We start from the raw sequence: 16193 nt of genomic DNA, 5'->3' as shown, positions 1-16193 counted from the left end.
CTACCTGCAGAGGTCATCTAAAGGCTATTTTCATCATAAAGGGGAAAAGAAGTTCAGAAAGAGGTGCAAACTCCAGGAAGTTACAGTATGGGACTTTTTTTAGATGTATTTTTAATTTAAACGATAAGTCAGGTTTTATTATTTCTTATTGTCAACAAATCCAAAACCAGCAATGAAGGTATCCTTCTAACAAGTATTGTCTTTGTAGCTTCTCTGTGTCTAAGACCTCCATTGTTACTCAAAATATGTTCAAAATATTATCAGTGGCCACTAGCTGGTGTACTCACTAGCACACCAAATGTGCATTAATCTGCAACTGAAAATAGTGCCCAACAAATACACAATTTATTCTTGTTTGAGTAACATTTGCTCGTAAAAACTACAGTGCCCAGCTTGTTGCTTTTGGTCTTTTCATGGGATTTTTTGGCAATGACAACAATGTTGAATATTCCCAGAATTATTATCAAGTTTCAATGGAAACCTTCCTTAAAAAATGGCATGACTTTATCCCAGAGTTACTTGTTTTCACTGGTGAACATAATTGTCATTTTAATCCATTTAATTGTCATTATTTACCAACAATTGATCAAGCAACTTTCTGTTTCTCTCTATTTTTTCAAGTAATGTTGACTTTACTCGAGTCACTGTTCCAGGTTCAAACTCATTGCTTGTCTAGCAGAGTGTAATTTCTCAGCGACACCGCCCATCAATCAGCATTACTGGAAATTTGCCAGGATTAATCAGCCAGCTGTTTCTCACCGCCAGTCGCTGCACATAACGGTGTTATCATACAGGGCTCGATCGCTAATCTTAAAATGCTCCAAGTGAAAGAAAGTATTTCTTTCATTTTTCCGGGAAGAAAGTGTGAATTCTTACTGTCGTGTTATCGTCTTCATTAGGAGCATTAGTTGCATTTGTTCAGCTGGAGCGTTGTTTCTTCAAACATTTGCCAGATTAAGCTGTTTCTCTTGTTTTTCAAATGTTTAAGGAGCCCAGAGTGCAGATTCTGTGCAGGAGGCTCTGATTTCTGGCTTTCGCTAATCTTGTTCAACTCCGCCGATCTCTTCTGCTCTGCTCAGAAGTTAACAGTCGGAGGCTTGTGGGTCCCGCGTGCAGCCTCGTTCTGGCTTTGGACTAACTTCCCTCTATTAATAGTGCCTGTGTTGAAGCTGCCACTACAACTACCAATACACCATCTGGGCAACTGGCAGCATCTCACAAATGTGTGTGTGTGTGCAGCTACTGTACTGTATGTCTCTGTTTCCATCTGTGTGTGCGCCCATGTGCCGTCCACGTATCTCTGTGCGTCCACATGTGTCCTTGTATTTGTTAGTTTGTAGCTGTGTGTCCATGTCTGCGTATGTTCACACATCGTCTCATTTTTGCTCCATCTGCTTGCTTCTGCTCGTCTGTTTTGTTTGTTGTTGTTCACACCCTTCCCACCCTCTTCCTCCCCCCCCCCCCATTTATTTCATCCCTCTGTCTGTATTTGCCTCATCGTCTCCCCAGCACACTTCACAAGGCAAGAATCACCCAGGCAACTCCTTTCCATCTGCTGTCCTCCTCTTCTTTTCTCTCCGTCCTAACAATTCAAAGTCCTTTATCCTTCCTCTCCAAAGCCTGTCTTCTTTATCTGAATTTTTTTTGTCCACTTTTAACTGATATCTCACTGTATTTGTGCTTTGGTGTAGAGAGACTCGGAGGCATAGTTGCCCCTTTTTTATATCGAGATTGTATTTCTTTTTAAAGACAGAGCACAGTTCATATTTGTGTTGCTGAAGCTTAGTATTTTTTTGTGATGACTTTATAATGTATTCTTAATTTCCCAGCAGGCATATCTGTTTTCTGTTGTCTTTTTTGACAGTCTTTGCAATTATTTTCATCCTTTTTTTCCCTACGCAGAGTCTGGGATTTGATTTTGCTTCCGTTTTATTTAAATGGAAGATTGTTGTGTTTATTTATGCCTCTTTGGGATTCTGAGCAAATAAATCTTTCTATTCATGTGCTACGCTGCATTAGGAACCTTTTATATCTTGCCTCACCTTTGGAGGCAATCTTTATATGAATCAGATTTCATATTTTTGGATTTTAATGGGTGGTGTAAGTTTTTTTCTCCTCTGTCTCTGCTCATATCCATATCATTTGCTGTCTCAGTCTCTGCTCATGGTCATCATTCCTCTCTGTTAACACATGAAAGTAAAACTCACTCAGGGTTATAGAAGCTATCAGCAAACTAATCATGCTTAAGTACTGCTATTTTACACCCCCCTTCAGACATGAAAGGCACGATGGTAATCTTTCTTGGTCAGATGTAGTAACATTTCTGTCTGAATTGAATGCCATCACATGCAAGTATAGGCTGCTGCCGAACAAGGTGAAATACACACACACACACACACACACACACACACACACACACACACACACACACACACACACAAAGAGATTAAATGCACATCTTGCTCTTATTAAGACCAGTATGATAAATACATCACTCAATTATCACCTCTTATGCATAAATATGAGTCTAATCTTACATTTTAGTAGTTCTGCACCACAATACAAGAACAATGATGTTTCTTTATTTTTATATCTTCTACGTGGATTATTAGCTGGCGAGGACACTGACAGTTTGTTAGTACAGTATCATGTATGTAACCATGAAGTTCATATATTTAAGACCCCTTTTACAGGGTTGTCCGTTTAAAATGAATCAGCTGGGATAGCATTTTCAACAAACTCATGAAGCTAACATTAGCTTAACTAACTAGCTAGCTACAGTGGATACATTTCACCAGACAAAATCATTAGTCAGTTTCAAAAATTCAAAGATTTTTGAGTAGTAAATCTGCCCAATCTGCACTTTTACTGTGCGAGAATGGGAAGCTTGACAGGCGTAGCAACAGTAACTAAGGGGGGTGGAGCTTAGTGAATAGTCAGGTCACGTTAATGATTATATTTTTTCACTAAGCATCCCTCTGCGCTCACAATGGTCATTAATTAAGGCTTCAACAGCAACCTAAGTTTTAAAATCCACCGCTGTCGCAGCCTGTGATGAGACTGAGAATACTCGCCTTCCTTGATGTCATTTCCATCCAAGTGCTGCTCCCTCTTGCTCACCAGGTGCTAAATATCTTGCAAGCGTTGTGAAATATCTGAAAACCGTATGGGACACTTGTGTGTGTGTTTGTGTGTGTGTGAATGACAAAAAGACATCACTGTAACACATAGATGGAGACAGCAATGTTACGCCGAGGGCTTTAGATAATCCAGGCTTTTTAAATTCCTGTCACATTTAGTAGTAAGTAACAGATTTCTCCCTCCCAGTGTTTTGGAAATGAACCCTTGACATGGATTTACTTCCGTCCTTCCCTTTGATCTTAAACTCTATTGACTGTCAAATCCTCTGCTGAAACACCTAAGCTAACACTGATAGCATTATCCTCCCAGTTCAATACAACACTCTCAATGCCTGCTTCATCACCTCCTTCTCCTCCTCCTCCACCTCCCCAATTCCCTCCTTCCCTGTTTTCTTCTTCTTCTCTCTGCCCTGTGGTGTGTGTGTAATCTACTGAGAGAGTTTGTTTCACTGCCCCCCCCCCCCTTTTTTTTTTTATCTCCGTCTTTCTTCTATTGCTCTCGTGGTTCAATTTAATTCAGTGGGCTTTACTGACACGGTGGTTTAAGAAACAAAAAATCACCCACATTGCCAAAGTGTTTTATCACAGTGACAACAATAATGGAAATGCCGACAATGGGAGAGAAATTAGAGTCAAGAGAATTAAAAAGATAGTGGGCAAAACTAGGTTTCTTTCTCATCTCGCCCTTGCTCTCTTTTCCGCTTTCTTCTTTTACTTCTTTTCTACTTCTTTCCGTCTGAGTGCTTCTCCTCCTCCCTCTCTTTTTCTCTCATCTGCTAAGCTAGCAGGAAAAGTGTTTTCTGAATCTCTTGTGTCAGCACCACTGTCAGACCTACACATCGCTTCCTAACTAAATATTATTCCTCCCTCTTTTTTTTTTTTCCGCCATCAGCTGCCTCTCTTTCTTTTTTTTTTTTCACCCTTTCTCCTCCTCCTCTGTGTTTTGCAGGGACACTGTACGTTTACAGCTGTTGTCTTGCATTCACATCTTGCTCCTTCTTGTTTCTGTCTTCAGTTTATTTCTGCTGCTTGTCTCCGTGTATTGGTTTTATAACCCCAAACCCACACATGCATAAAATTACATAAAAGAAAATCTACAGCTTATCATGAGGTTTCCCTTTTTTTTTTTGCTCGTCTTTGCTGCGACCACTCGCCATGTTGACCACTTCTCCCACCACACACGCATATAAACGCACACATACACAGTGACACCTCCAGGTTTCCACCAGCGGAGTAATACTGAGCCATTAGCTGAATGAGTGCTGACATGGGAAGTTGTTAACACGAGCACTTACACACAAACCAACACAGGAAATTACTCTGTCATTTGCACCTACCGGCCATGGACAAACACAATCAGTTTTCACACACACTCTCTCTCTCTCTCTCTCTCAGACACAAACACACAAACACACACACACATACATGTTCAAAACGAATCACTTTGGAGTCGGAGTGTATACATGACGGCTACGAACAGATAAATCAATCATCTGGAACAAGTGCTGCAAGCTACTGAGTCAGGGATTATAGGCTTGCTGCTGATAGAATGAGGCTGCTGTATGACAGTAAAAATAAAAAGAGTAGAGTCTTGGTGGAGTATATCGCTTTAAACAGGAATCTATGTCCGTGTAGGTAAATGCTTAAAATAGGGCAGAAAGAATTCAATTAACAGGGAGACTAGCAGTGAGATTGAGGTTCACATTAAGAATGTACAGCTCAGCAATATTCTCAGATCAAAACCGTCCAGCTCCGCTTCATTAAAGCGGTCGAATCGTGAGTGGACGCTTTTGAATAGTTTGGAAAATTAGGCTGAAAGTTGAGTCGGCTCTCCATTAGATTCAGGTTTAAATGATACTTTGAAATCAGTAGCTTCTTTTCTTAAACTTTCTTCACCTCAAGCATGAGTTTCCCTCGCTGTTTTGCAGATTTTTGCATCTACAATTTTAGTGAACTAAGCCCCGCCCCCCCTTAGTTACTGTTGCTGTGCCTGACAAGCTAGCTCTTTTCATACGGCTTGAAATGATTTGTAATTTTTGAAACAGCGAGTCCTTGATTTCAGACAGAGGTACACAAAAGCAGTGCAGTAATGTTACTAAACTCTCTAAATCTCCCTAAGTCCAGGACCGGCTTCCACACAGTGGGGAAAATACTGCACAGTGGATGTGCTAGTTGTGAATTTTAATGTAACCTGTGACCCCACATGTTAGCTCATGAAATGCCCCTTGGAAATAAATGCCCCTTGGAAATATCACTTGCTTCTAGCTAGTAAGCTAGTAAACGTTTGCAGCTTACGTAAAAGCAGACAAACACACTGTTAAATGCATTCCTTACACTTTTACTGTTGTGTTTGTGTTTTTTTGGAAAAGCAAAAAAAAAAAAAGACCTCCAGCAGCCTCATACACACAGCTGGAACATGTGGAGAAATCCAAAGTTTGACCGGCCTGCCGTGCCTAGTTACGGTTGCTAAGCTATGATTGGACGATCACACAGGGAAAGGGTTTATGTCAATTCTGTGGGTTTTTATATATATATATTTTACAATAAATTACATTTTATTTGTTCAATGTACTCCTCAGTGCATATCTAATCTGATATACGTTTCCACTTTATTGCTTTTCTCTATTTCTATATGTCTGTATGGTGAACTAACCCCTATGTGTTCATTTCTGTCTGCGTGATGTTTTCAGCTCATTTACGTACACGAGTTCATTTCTCCCTCAGGTTTTGATGCTCTAGGAGACCTGTTGAAGCCTACGATTCCCACACACAATGCACCTCATCATCCTCCTCCTCCTCAAATGGTCATCCATCCTGGAGGAAAGCTGCTAGCCAACGACCTCGACTCCTCTCTGGCCAACCTCGTGGGCAGTGAGTGTCCAGATACGAGTGCACACATACACTTAACAAGCTGCAGTATCTGTAAATCAGTGTTTTACTGGTTGAACATTTATGTAATTTAACATGTGAAATGCCTGGCCTTGAATGTATACATACATACATTTAGACCATATTTCTTTTGTATTCATTCATTTTGATTGAGCACATAGATACAAGGACACACACTGTTATATCAAGACACATACAATACTAAGAGACTTGCTTACAACCTGTTTCGCTTTCACGTGGCAACATTGCACCATTTTCTTTTTCCTTTCTCCCCTTTTTAACAATGAACCATTCAGTCAGTCAATAATGTTATGTACTTGGTAGGAATCTGCACTCAGCTTGCAAAATTTTACACTTCCCTTCATGAATTTTGATTAAACACATCTGAATGTTGCAAACTAGTGAAAAGATTGTGTAAGAGAACAAAGATGGAGTAAAATCATGGAGAAAAACAGAACTGAAATACCTGCCTCCCTGTCTTTCATTTACTCTCTTTCAACTGTGATCACTCAGTTTCTCTGTGGTTCTATCCCTCCTCAGATCTGCAGTTTGGTGGGACTCCAGCCAAGAAGTAAGTGTCTTGAGTTGTGATAATACCTTTTCTAAGTTGTGCTTGTAAGTCTAGGCTGGAGGATTTATGCACTGGCAAAACAAATACACCTCCCTGTTATACTTATCTCTTATACTGTTGCCAGCAGTCCTTCCTACACATAACTTTAACAGCTTAAAGTCAAAATCTAATTTATTATGAAGTATTCAATTGCTTTTAACTGCTTAGGTTTCTGACAAAGAGCTTCTGTAGAGTGTTAAAGGCAAGAGACTGCTGTACTTGCAATATTGTTAGTCTTTAAAATTCATGATGCACCTCATGGGGGGGGGGGGAATTAAAAAAGCAAATTACTGTATTGCCTTTCTTACAACATGTGATTTTTGGTGGTGTTTGACAAATTGGCTTCAGGTTGAGGAAGTGAAAATGCAAAAAAAAAAAGCCTGACAGTGTGCTTGTTTGGTTGCTCTGCTTGTCCCTCTCCAGGCCAGATATGCATTGGAGCCAACCTGGAGAGAAGAAGCTGACCGGGGGCCAGAACTGGCAGAATAAGACCATGTCGACCACACAGTGGAGCCCCGCGCCCATGGCCCCACAGCCCATGCCTGTGCAGCACGTGGTAAGGAGACAGAAACACTCACCGAACTTGCAGACAAACACGGGGGCAGCATGTACAACCTGAGAATTTTGCCCTAAAAGGATCCATCAAGGTGTCTGAAAGTCCTACATATAATATTAAAGGATAATTCCAGTTGATTACGACGTGGATCTTTTTTTCGTAGTTAAAGCCATAATTTCTTTCTGTAATAATAACAGTGAACTAACCACTGATTGCTGAAATCTTGGTAACAATGACAACATTACTATTAAGAAGTTTGGTCAGCTGTAAACATCAGTTACAGTTTATATACCGCCCTCCTGGTACAACTACAGTACTTACCAGTAAGACCCATGTTGTAATAGACCAGAATTATCCTTAATGAGGATCCATCAAGGTGTCTGTAAGTTCTGGAAATGTCTAATGAAACGTTGCATGGATGAGATTTCGGCTCTTTAAACTTCTTCAAAATGTAAATTCAGTGTTAGTTTAAATCAGTTTTAAAGGTGTTTGATATCAATTTGGGAAATACGCTTATTTACTTTTTTGACGAGAGTTTGATAAGAAGATCAATAACACTCTCATGTCTGTCTGTTTAGCTTAGCTTAGCACCAAGACTTGAAAGAGGCTAGCCTGGCTCTGTCCAAAGATACTAAATCGGACTGCCAGCACCTCTAAAGCTAAAACTAGAAAAACGAGTCGCGATTTTACGGTGGAGGCTTATATGTCTGACTATTTGTTGGCTGCAGCCAATTAGCTTAGCTTAGCATAAAGACTTGAAACAGGGGGGAATGGGGAAGCTAGGCTCTGTCAAATGGTAATAAAGTCTGCCAGACACAACAGCGATATTGATCTTCTCCTCTAACTTCTTATAATGTCGATTCCTTAAATAGTGAAAAATCAGTGAAAAAGCTACACAGAACATGCTGTCTTCTCTTTTCACTTTTCTGCCAATTTCAGATGCAAAATTAGTGTTTAGTATGGTTTCAAAAACATATTGGAAGTGCATTTATCTGAATGAAACCCGCAGACACCTTGCTAATAGAATACCAAATCTGAAACTCAATGCTGGACTTGTCTGTGTGCATGTGAATGTCTTGTACTCGGTTGTGTCGGACGTATTGGTGCAGTGTATAGCTGCCTGTGCATGCCCTGTCTGTGTGTGTGTGTGTGTGTGTGTGTGTGTGTGTGTGTGAGTGCTGATTTTGGCAGCTCCTGATTGTCCTCCTGATCTCTGGACAGCAATTTCTGGCTGACGAGGACAAACTGTCACTAACCCTCCGCTTCCTCTCTTTCTCCCTTTCCTCCAATATCTATCTTTCGTTCTCTCCTGTTGGTCCTTTCCTTCTTTCTTTCCCTCGCTGTCCCTCTTCACCCCCGCTGTCGCTCTCTCTCTCATCTCTCCTTTCCTGTCCCGCTCGTCCTCTTCATGCATTTCTTCCATCCGTTTTTTTTTTTTTTGCACTGTCATCCACTCGTCTTCCTTCCCGTCTTCGCTCGTGTTCTGTTTTATTGCGTCTCTGTTTTGCGTCGTCATCTGCTCGTCCTGTTTTCGCTGCATTGCCTTTGACATCTGCCCGTCCGTGTTTTGACCCCTCATTTTTTATCTCGTTTTATTTCCTTTACTTGTTGCCGTTTGTCCTCCATCTTTGCCTACGTTGTGGTTCTAACCTTTCTTTTTCTTTTCTTTTTCTTCATCTCACTTTCTTTTTTGTCTTTCCTCGCTCTTTGTGTCCTTCCTCTTTCCTTCTTTCTTTTTGTGCTTTCATCCTCTCTCTCTCTCTCTCTTTCACAACATCACCCCATCCCTATTTCTTTTCTTTATACTTCTCCACCACTTTCTTTCACTCTCTTACCTTCTCTTGGTCTCTACCTCGTCATACTTTTTTTTTTTTTTTTTTTTGCTCCCCTCTTTCATCATCTCCTCATTTTCTTGGATTCTCTCACGTTGTCACTTTCTCTCATCCTCTACTCCCTCCTCTGTCTCCTCTGTTGCTTCATCCTCTTCCTTTCTTTCTATCTCCCTTCTCTCTCCATCTTTCTTTCTGTCCTCTTCTCTGTCTTTTGTCTTTTTTTCCCTGTTGCGTCCTGATGCAGAATGGAATGTTCTATACTAGTTATGTAAGTACTTATCCCTGTTTAGTAAAACAGTCTTACTCACCTGCTCAATGACTTATTATGTGCTTCCGACCTCCCTCTCGCTGTCTTCCTCTTCATCTCTCTCTCTGTCACCTCTTTCTTTCTTGCCTTCTTTAAAAGATTTTGTTCTTGGACAATTTCCACAAGTAACCCTCTCACCTCTCGGCTGCAGGCTAATGATCTGTTCTAGTTATGTAACTGTCAGGAAGAGCCTCTTTATACCATCACCTTTAGCCTTATTTGTATCTTGTACGTCTTCCTTAAAGAATAAATCCGATGATTTTTGTATTTTTCTTATTATCAACAAATCCTTTTTTAAAAAGACAAAAACAACATGAATTGATCCAAATAACAAGTGCACCAAAAGCCTGATATGGCCTGTTCCTCTGTGCCATAAACCTCCATAAATGATTCTAACTGCAATACAACACACACACACTGCAGTTTATTTTCAGTTGATGCCTTAAACGCCATCCTGCTGCTGTGATTACTCACTATAGCACCAAAACCGCTGTTTCAAATAGTCCCCAACAAATGCACTATTTAGTGAGTTGTTAAGAACTACAGTACCCAGCGGTTTTAGGAAATTGCTGGGGGTTTTTTGTCACTCAGTTTTAAAGACTTACATCTGTAGTAGAAACGAATGGGCTTTGGATTGCATGACACAGAGAGGGTAGGGAAGTCAGGAGGTTTTCAGAGACAGACTGTTTTATGGGATTTGTTGACAATAACTTCACCAGCCCACCTTAAACTCAGGGTCATGTGCCAAAAGACTGAACACGACAGGATGATCTATAAGCATTGTTCATGGTCTGTGTCAAAACCCAAATCTACCCCATCTAATTCTGCAGGCATGTTATTGACTGCATTCGTTCACCTTTGACTCTCACTGACGAGGGAAAGCAACAACAGAAATTGCCTTTGGGGATTAATTCAGTAGCATCATTAAAAAAAAAAAGGGAGTTGTTGTTCTCTCAGAAAAACAACTAAAATGTCTTTTCCCCTCCTATATGGTGCAAGACAAAAGTCCCTGCAGTGTGTGGTCAGCAGTGAACTGAATCCTGCCTTCAACGTACATTTAGCAAGACAAGCAAACACAAAAAAATGCATCAGCTTTGGCCACAAACAAATAATGCTTAGAGAGGGAAAACATTAATAGAACTGCTCATTATTGTCCCTGAGAAAGAAAACATGTTGTATCTGACTGAAATATGTCTCAGAAACAGCCAACATAACCTCCATAAGCCTTAGTATAAGTCATAGTGGCTTCTGGCATTAATATATAAGACATCACAGGTAGCAGAGCAGTGAATAAGTAGGCTGTCATGCATCACGCATGATAAGTGAAACTCCCACATCTGAGATTCTCAGCAGAAGGGCAAGGTTGCAACGGTCTGCACTCACCTGATACTTAAAATGCCAGCCAGAAATCCTGCAAAGCCCTTGTACTTATTTAACCTTCACTTAACCATGCAGGTCATTTTAAGATCAGAAGTCTGACTTTTCCAGAGAAAGCATAGAAAGAAGAGCGCTGCCTTTTAGATGGAGATGGCAAAGGGAATAGCAAAAGTTCAGCTCCGAGCCGCTAAAACTCGGTATTAAAGACGTAGAGAAAAGACAGACTTTTACAAAATGCACAGGGAGGCAGAGAGAGGAGGCCTTAGAGACAGAAAGAGGGATCGAAAACAGCATGAGAGAGCATAAAAAGACAGATACAGACAAACGGATGAATGTAAAGCATGATGCATTGAGGGCCGACAGCTGGGCTGAAAGACAGATGGACTGAAATACTGATAGAGAAGGTGTAGTGGTGCATAAACAGTGTCTTACCTGTTTTTCTCTCAGACATCTTCTTGTCAGAAAAATAAAATAAAGTGCACAAGCAGGCATAAAGACAGATGGACCAGACAAACTCAGACAGATGGTTTGCTAACTAAAGCGTGGTTCAGGTTCAGATGACGGAAAAGTCAGTTAAATCTTTAATCATGTTTCAAATACTAAAACCGCCAAGCCACTAGTGTATTACTAAGTGAGAAATAAACCTATTTGACGAATGAATCAAGTATTTTGGCTTGAATTCAGTTCTTTTTCTTAGCTCCCTGGCTGCTGGAAGAGATTAATCAATGGTTATGATCAGCTTCCACAGCCCGCTCTCTGGAGGAATTATATCGATTACCTCCTGAGATCACTTCACTGGTTCACCTGACCCCCTCCCCCCAGAAACCTCTTAGCATCAGATCTCTTGGCGGAGAATCACTTCTAAAGTACCCTTGAAGCTTGGCTGTTATACTATTTCAGTTTTCAAAATTCCCTGCTCTACTTCTAATTTTGGCCAAAAAAATCTCACATGGCATTTATCACAGCATCACAACATTATATATGTTCAAATAAGTGCTCATTTCCTCAAGATTATGCAAGTATCAATGAGGAAAAAATTACAATTTAAGCAGCAGAAGTCAGAATTTGTAAAGCTGTAGACTGAGAAAAACGTAAATGTAGATAAAGAGGTCTGAGGGTTTCAGACTGTAAGGCGGAGGGAGTCTGTAACTGTAAAAAAGTCCTATCAAATGTGACCACACAGACATGATGCACATATTTTTAGATTCAGTATGCCTTACATGATGATATTATCATCGCGAATAAATCCGCTTTGAAATCATAAAAAAAAATCAGCACGTTTTTAAGTTTTCTTCCGTATCAAAGTAATTCAGTGATAGTTGTCTGTACATTTGTAGGTGCATTGCAAACAGGAATAGCGAGTAGCTAATTCGGCATGCTTTAATGGTGCCAATTTGCCTAAATGTAAACAAATATAGGCATGAAAAACTGCTTCAATTGACCTTTTTTTATTCTGTATTGACCACAAAGTGTGTTTTAATTCAAGGCACCAAACCTGAGATACAATCATCTAGAATATAAAGTAATAATAGTCGTGTAATTCTTAACAACAGACGTTACTGTAACAGACACTGAATGCATATAAGAAATTGTAATAAAGTAAGTGTTTTGCACATTTTGTGTTTCAAAAGTGAGAATTTCAGGGTCAGTTTGGCTCTTTTGCATGAAGGGTTTTGCACATTTAAACTGAGCTGAAACAATCGTAAAATACTGCAAGACTCTTTTTATAGATCGACCAGCATAAAGTGCTATTTGTTTAAAGCATTGATTAATGCGTCGTTGCATAAGTAGCAATTAAAGGATAATGCTAGTGTTTCATTTTTCCACGTAAAAAAGGCTAAACCCACCATTGTGTCGCTTTGATTAATGTAATCCATCATTTGACGTAATAGGGCTGAGGTAATAGTAATTTCACTCAGCTAATTACTGCGTTTTAATGGAAATATTGTACCTTTTTTCATTTATCTGCACTGTTACGTCCTCCAGCCGGAGACTTCCAGCTCTGGCAGAGTGGAAGTACTTTTAATACCTCTGCAATGATTGAGGCGTTATAAAGTCGTGTTGAGAAAAATGCCACAGTTGTCTCATTTACAATGATGGATGAGGTTTGTGAAGGCAGCAGCGGGTTTCTGCAAGCTGTTTTTTTAATGGGTTTCTTGAAAACAGTGGGAGCCTGCGACTTCCGGGTGAGCAGGTTGACCTGCAGCAGCGCAAACAGTCGCAACTTCTGGCTGCAGAAAATACTGAACAATTATACGTGATCGAGGGGAGAAGAAAATCCTGTAACATCTGCAGATGCTTGCAGGTGTTCCCAAATCCCACTGAGAAATACAGATCCTTATTTGCTCTATTAGAGAGAAGTTGTTAGAGCGCCTGCCTCTGCGATGTGTGCTCTGTAACTCTACTGCAGGCGATGGATAACTCTTCTAACATCTGTTAATATCAATACTTGTGTTGTAGATCGTGTTGTGCATCTTCACTTCTAATCTTTAGCAAGCTGATTTTTCTCCGGGACGCTCACTGTAATGTGTCACTGCCATAAATTACCGAATGTGTCGAGCAGAGATCGGCTGCTTTGGTGAGGATGTGCGTGGGTTGTAAACAGCTACAAATTGCCCGTCACGTTGAATTTGAGGCCCATTCAGCCGTAGTGGATTTGATTTGTGAAGTGAGGAGGGCAGGGCTAAACGCTGTCCTACTGAGCCGCCCCTTTTAAAGCCGAGGTAATGATCGCTCCCAGTGGGATTCCACTAAGTGCCCCTGCTGCATGCTGTGTTGTTGCGCTCCTACTGTGCACACACTTTGTCAGCATTAAATGTACTCTCCTTGTACATACATTAGTGTGTGTATTTTATTTATAAAAGTGTCGGTCTAATAGAGACGGATGATTTGTCAGAGCCAAAGACACTAAGTCCTTAACACGATGGCAGCCACAGTAGCTTTCCATATATCACAAGCCATAAAATGTTGGAGTCAGGTGTGTTTTCCGTCGTGTTGGCAGCCACCTCTGCCTTTTTTTCCCTGCTGCTTTAAAGTTGATGCCTGTCTTTTTTTTTTTTTTTTCCCGCTTCCCTTCTAGGCTCCAGCTCCCATGGCTTTTCCCATGACCACACCACAAGTGCCTGTGTATGGAATGGTGAGTGTGCACAGACGCACGAAAAAAAACATAGAATAGGGCTGCAGTTAACAAGTTTCAGTATTGATCCATTTGTAGATTTTCTTCCTTGATAAATTGATTGATTGTTTGGTTTGTAAAATGTCTGAAAATTGTGGAAAAAAAACCTAAGTTTTGTCTAGTTTACTATTATAAAACTGATGAAATCCTCACATTTTAGACAGCTAGAATCAGTTTCTTGCTTGATAAATAATTCAAAGGATTAGTTGATTATCAAAATAGTTTTTTGTCTGTCTACTTATTCCTTCTCACCTTTCTTTCTCGTTCTTTTTCTTTTTTCTTTGTTTCTTGCCGTGTATTGCCTTTTTGCATCATTGGCTTCTCACTTTCCTCCTTTGTCTTTCTCTGCTTTTCATTCTTGTTTTGTTTGTGTGTCTCTCCCTCCAGGTCCCTCCCCAGATGGGTCAGATGGGCGGGGTACCAGTGATGGCTCCTCAGCCAATGATGTACAACCAGCCTGTTCTCAGACCCACCAACCCCTTTGCACCCATGCCCGGAGCCCAGGTGACACTTTTAACATCTGTCCTTTTATTTGTACATGCATACACACAAAGCCTTCGCAACTGAAAAGCTATTAAATAGCTAATAATGTAAAAACACATCAGTTTATATTATTCAGAATATAGTAATATGAGTCACCGTCAACAGTTAGTCAACATTATTCCTTTATCAGTTTAAAATGTTACGTTTCTTAACAAAATGTACAGACAACAAGACAAAACTGATGTGACACAATATGGTCGATGTAACAGAAGTTATTACGAGTTGGAAAGCAACAAATATATAGAAAAAATGTCAAGGAAAGAAGTCAATAAATACAAAGTTTTATTTATTTGGGAAGCCTGTGGAGGTAAAATTATTCCGATCTTGTTAACTGTTTCAGTGCGTGAAATACTGTGTTGGTGCCCAAACATAGTGCCAAAGTCCTTTTTTATAAACGATATTTGTTTTTCTTTTTCTGTCTATTCAGATGCAGTTTATGTAATCCAGTCAGGGGGGAAGCAGAGTGCCAAAAGCGACAAACAAACAAACAGCAGAAGAAAACACACAAGAGGAAGGATCAGATGGACGGAGGAATGATTTGATTTAAGCTAAAACGACTAAGAGGCAGACGGACGACAAGATAACCAACCGACACCAAAAACACGTTGGAAAGAGGAGGAGAAGATGACTGAACAGAGGATGGGGGGACGTGGTGGGGAAGACGTCATCCTGGCTGGTTGTTGTCTGAAACAACTTCTTGCATAAGTGTGTGTGTGTGTGTGTGTGTGTGTGTGTGTGTGTGTGTGTGTGTGTGTGTGTGTGTGTGTGTGTGTGTGTGTGTAGCTTCTTTCTGTTATACTGTCTAATTTGTGTTTTTAAATCGATGGAGTTATGTTTCAGGTGAGGGAATAAGGATGAGAGAGAAAGAAGGGAAGAAAGATGGAGGTGAAGAGAGGCGAGAAGGAGGGGATTGAGGAAATCCTACCTCTGGTCTTCAGTCAGACCGAACCCGTCTGACTGCTTGTGAGAGTCTCTGCTGCAGAATTAGCTTTATTTCATACTGGTGCTATTTTGTCCTCTCTGGGTTACCGTCCGCCTGCAACGGCAACTTGGGAGCACTTAGGAGGGGACAAGTGTTTGTTTAGTGTGTGTGGAGGTGTGTGTGTGTGTGCAGCAGTTGTTTCAGACAATACCTTTTTACAACCGACCTCCTCTCCATCCCCTCCGTTCGCTGTCCACAACTGTCCAATCAGCGAGAGATTCAGAGGCAAATCTTCTCAAGTGTGTTCCCCGTAATTTTTCCTGTTGGGATAACTTTTGTTTTGTTTTTTTTCAATCTGTTTTCTTCTGCAGCCTCCCCTGAATGTTATCGGGGCTTGTACAGCAATTTGTTGAACCATTTGTTAATAGTAGTTAAGCGTTTGTTGTTATGGGTTTTAAGCTTAAGTCTTTGTTACTCATACTGCATTGTTTTTCTTCTCCTAAAGCCACAGATACACACAGAGAGACGGGGCTTAGCGGTGACAACATGCTAGCACGGTACATTGTAGTCTAAATTGTCTGTGAAGCAAAATTCTGCATATTTTTCTTAAAGCCTGGTCACATCAGAAAGTGGTACAGCGAAATTCATCTGTGCTTCTTTGAGAAATTTGCGGTTCTAGAAGCATGGTGACATAACTCGCAGGGTTGGTAAACTACAGCAGGTGGCGAGCTAACCGCTAACACTCTAGCCAGCCAGTCACATTTGCTATCTGAGCTTCGTTTACCTTCCCCTGGCATTTCATTCTCAGGATTGTACATCATTTAATTCAATAAAGTTATTAA

At 40.5% G+C, this 16193-nt stretch overlaps 1 protein-coding gene across 1 annotated transcript in view; it reads left to right on the top strand.

Moving 5' to 3' along the window:
- The window catches only part of LOC139305534 (phosphatidylinositol-binding clathrin assembly protein), a 67937-nt gene extending 51744 nt beyond the window's left edge, over window positions 1-16193 (top strand). The window contains exons 14-20 of the mRNA XM_070929416.1: window positions 5865-6011; window positions 6570-6600; window positions 7063-7195; window positions 9272-9295; window positions 13791-13847; window positions 14274-14390; window positions 14857-16193. Coding sequence (XP_070785517.1) covers window positions 5865-6011; window positions 6570-6600; window positions 7063-7195; window positions 9272-9295; window positions 13791-13847; window positions 14274-14390; window positions 14857-14871 — 524 coding nt within the window. The 3' untranslated portion in view covers window positions 14872-16193. The remainder of the gene's footprint in view (window positions 1-5864; window positions 6012-6569; window positions 6601-7062; window positions 7196-9271; window positions 9296-13790; window positions 13848-14273; window positions 14391-14856) is intronic.

This window comes from Enoplosus armatus, chromosome 23 (genome assembly GCF_043641665.1).
Source record: "Enoplosus armatus isolate fEnoArm2 chromosome 23, fEnoArm2.hap1, whole genome shotgun sequence".
NCBI classification, from domain to species: domain Eukaryota; kingdom Metazoa; phylum Chordata; class Actinopteri; order Centrarchiformes; family Enoplosidae; genus Enoplosus; species Enoplosus armatus.
This window is presented reverse-complemented; position numbering and strand designations above follow the sequence as displayed.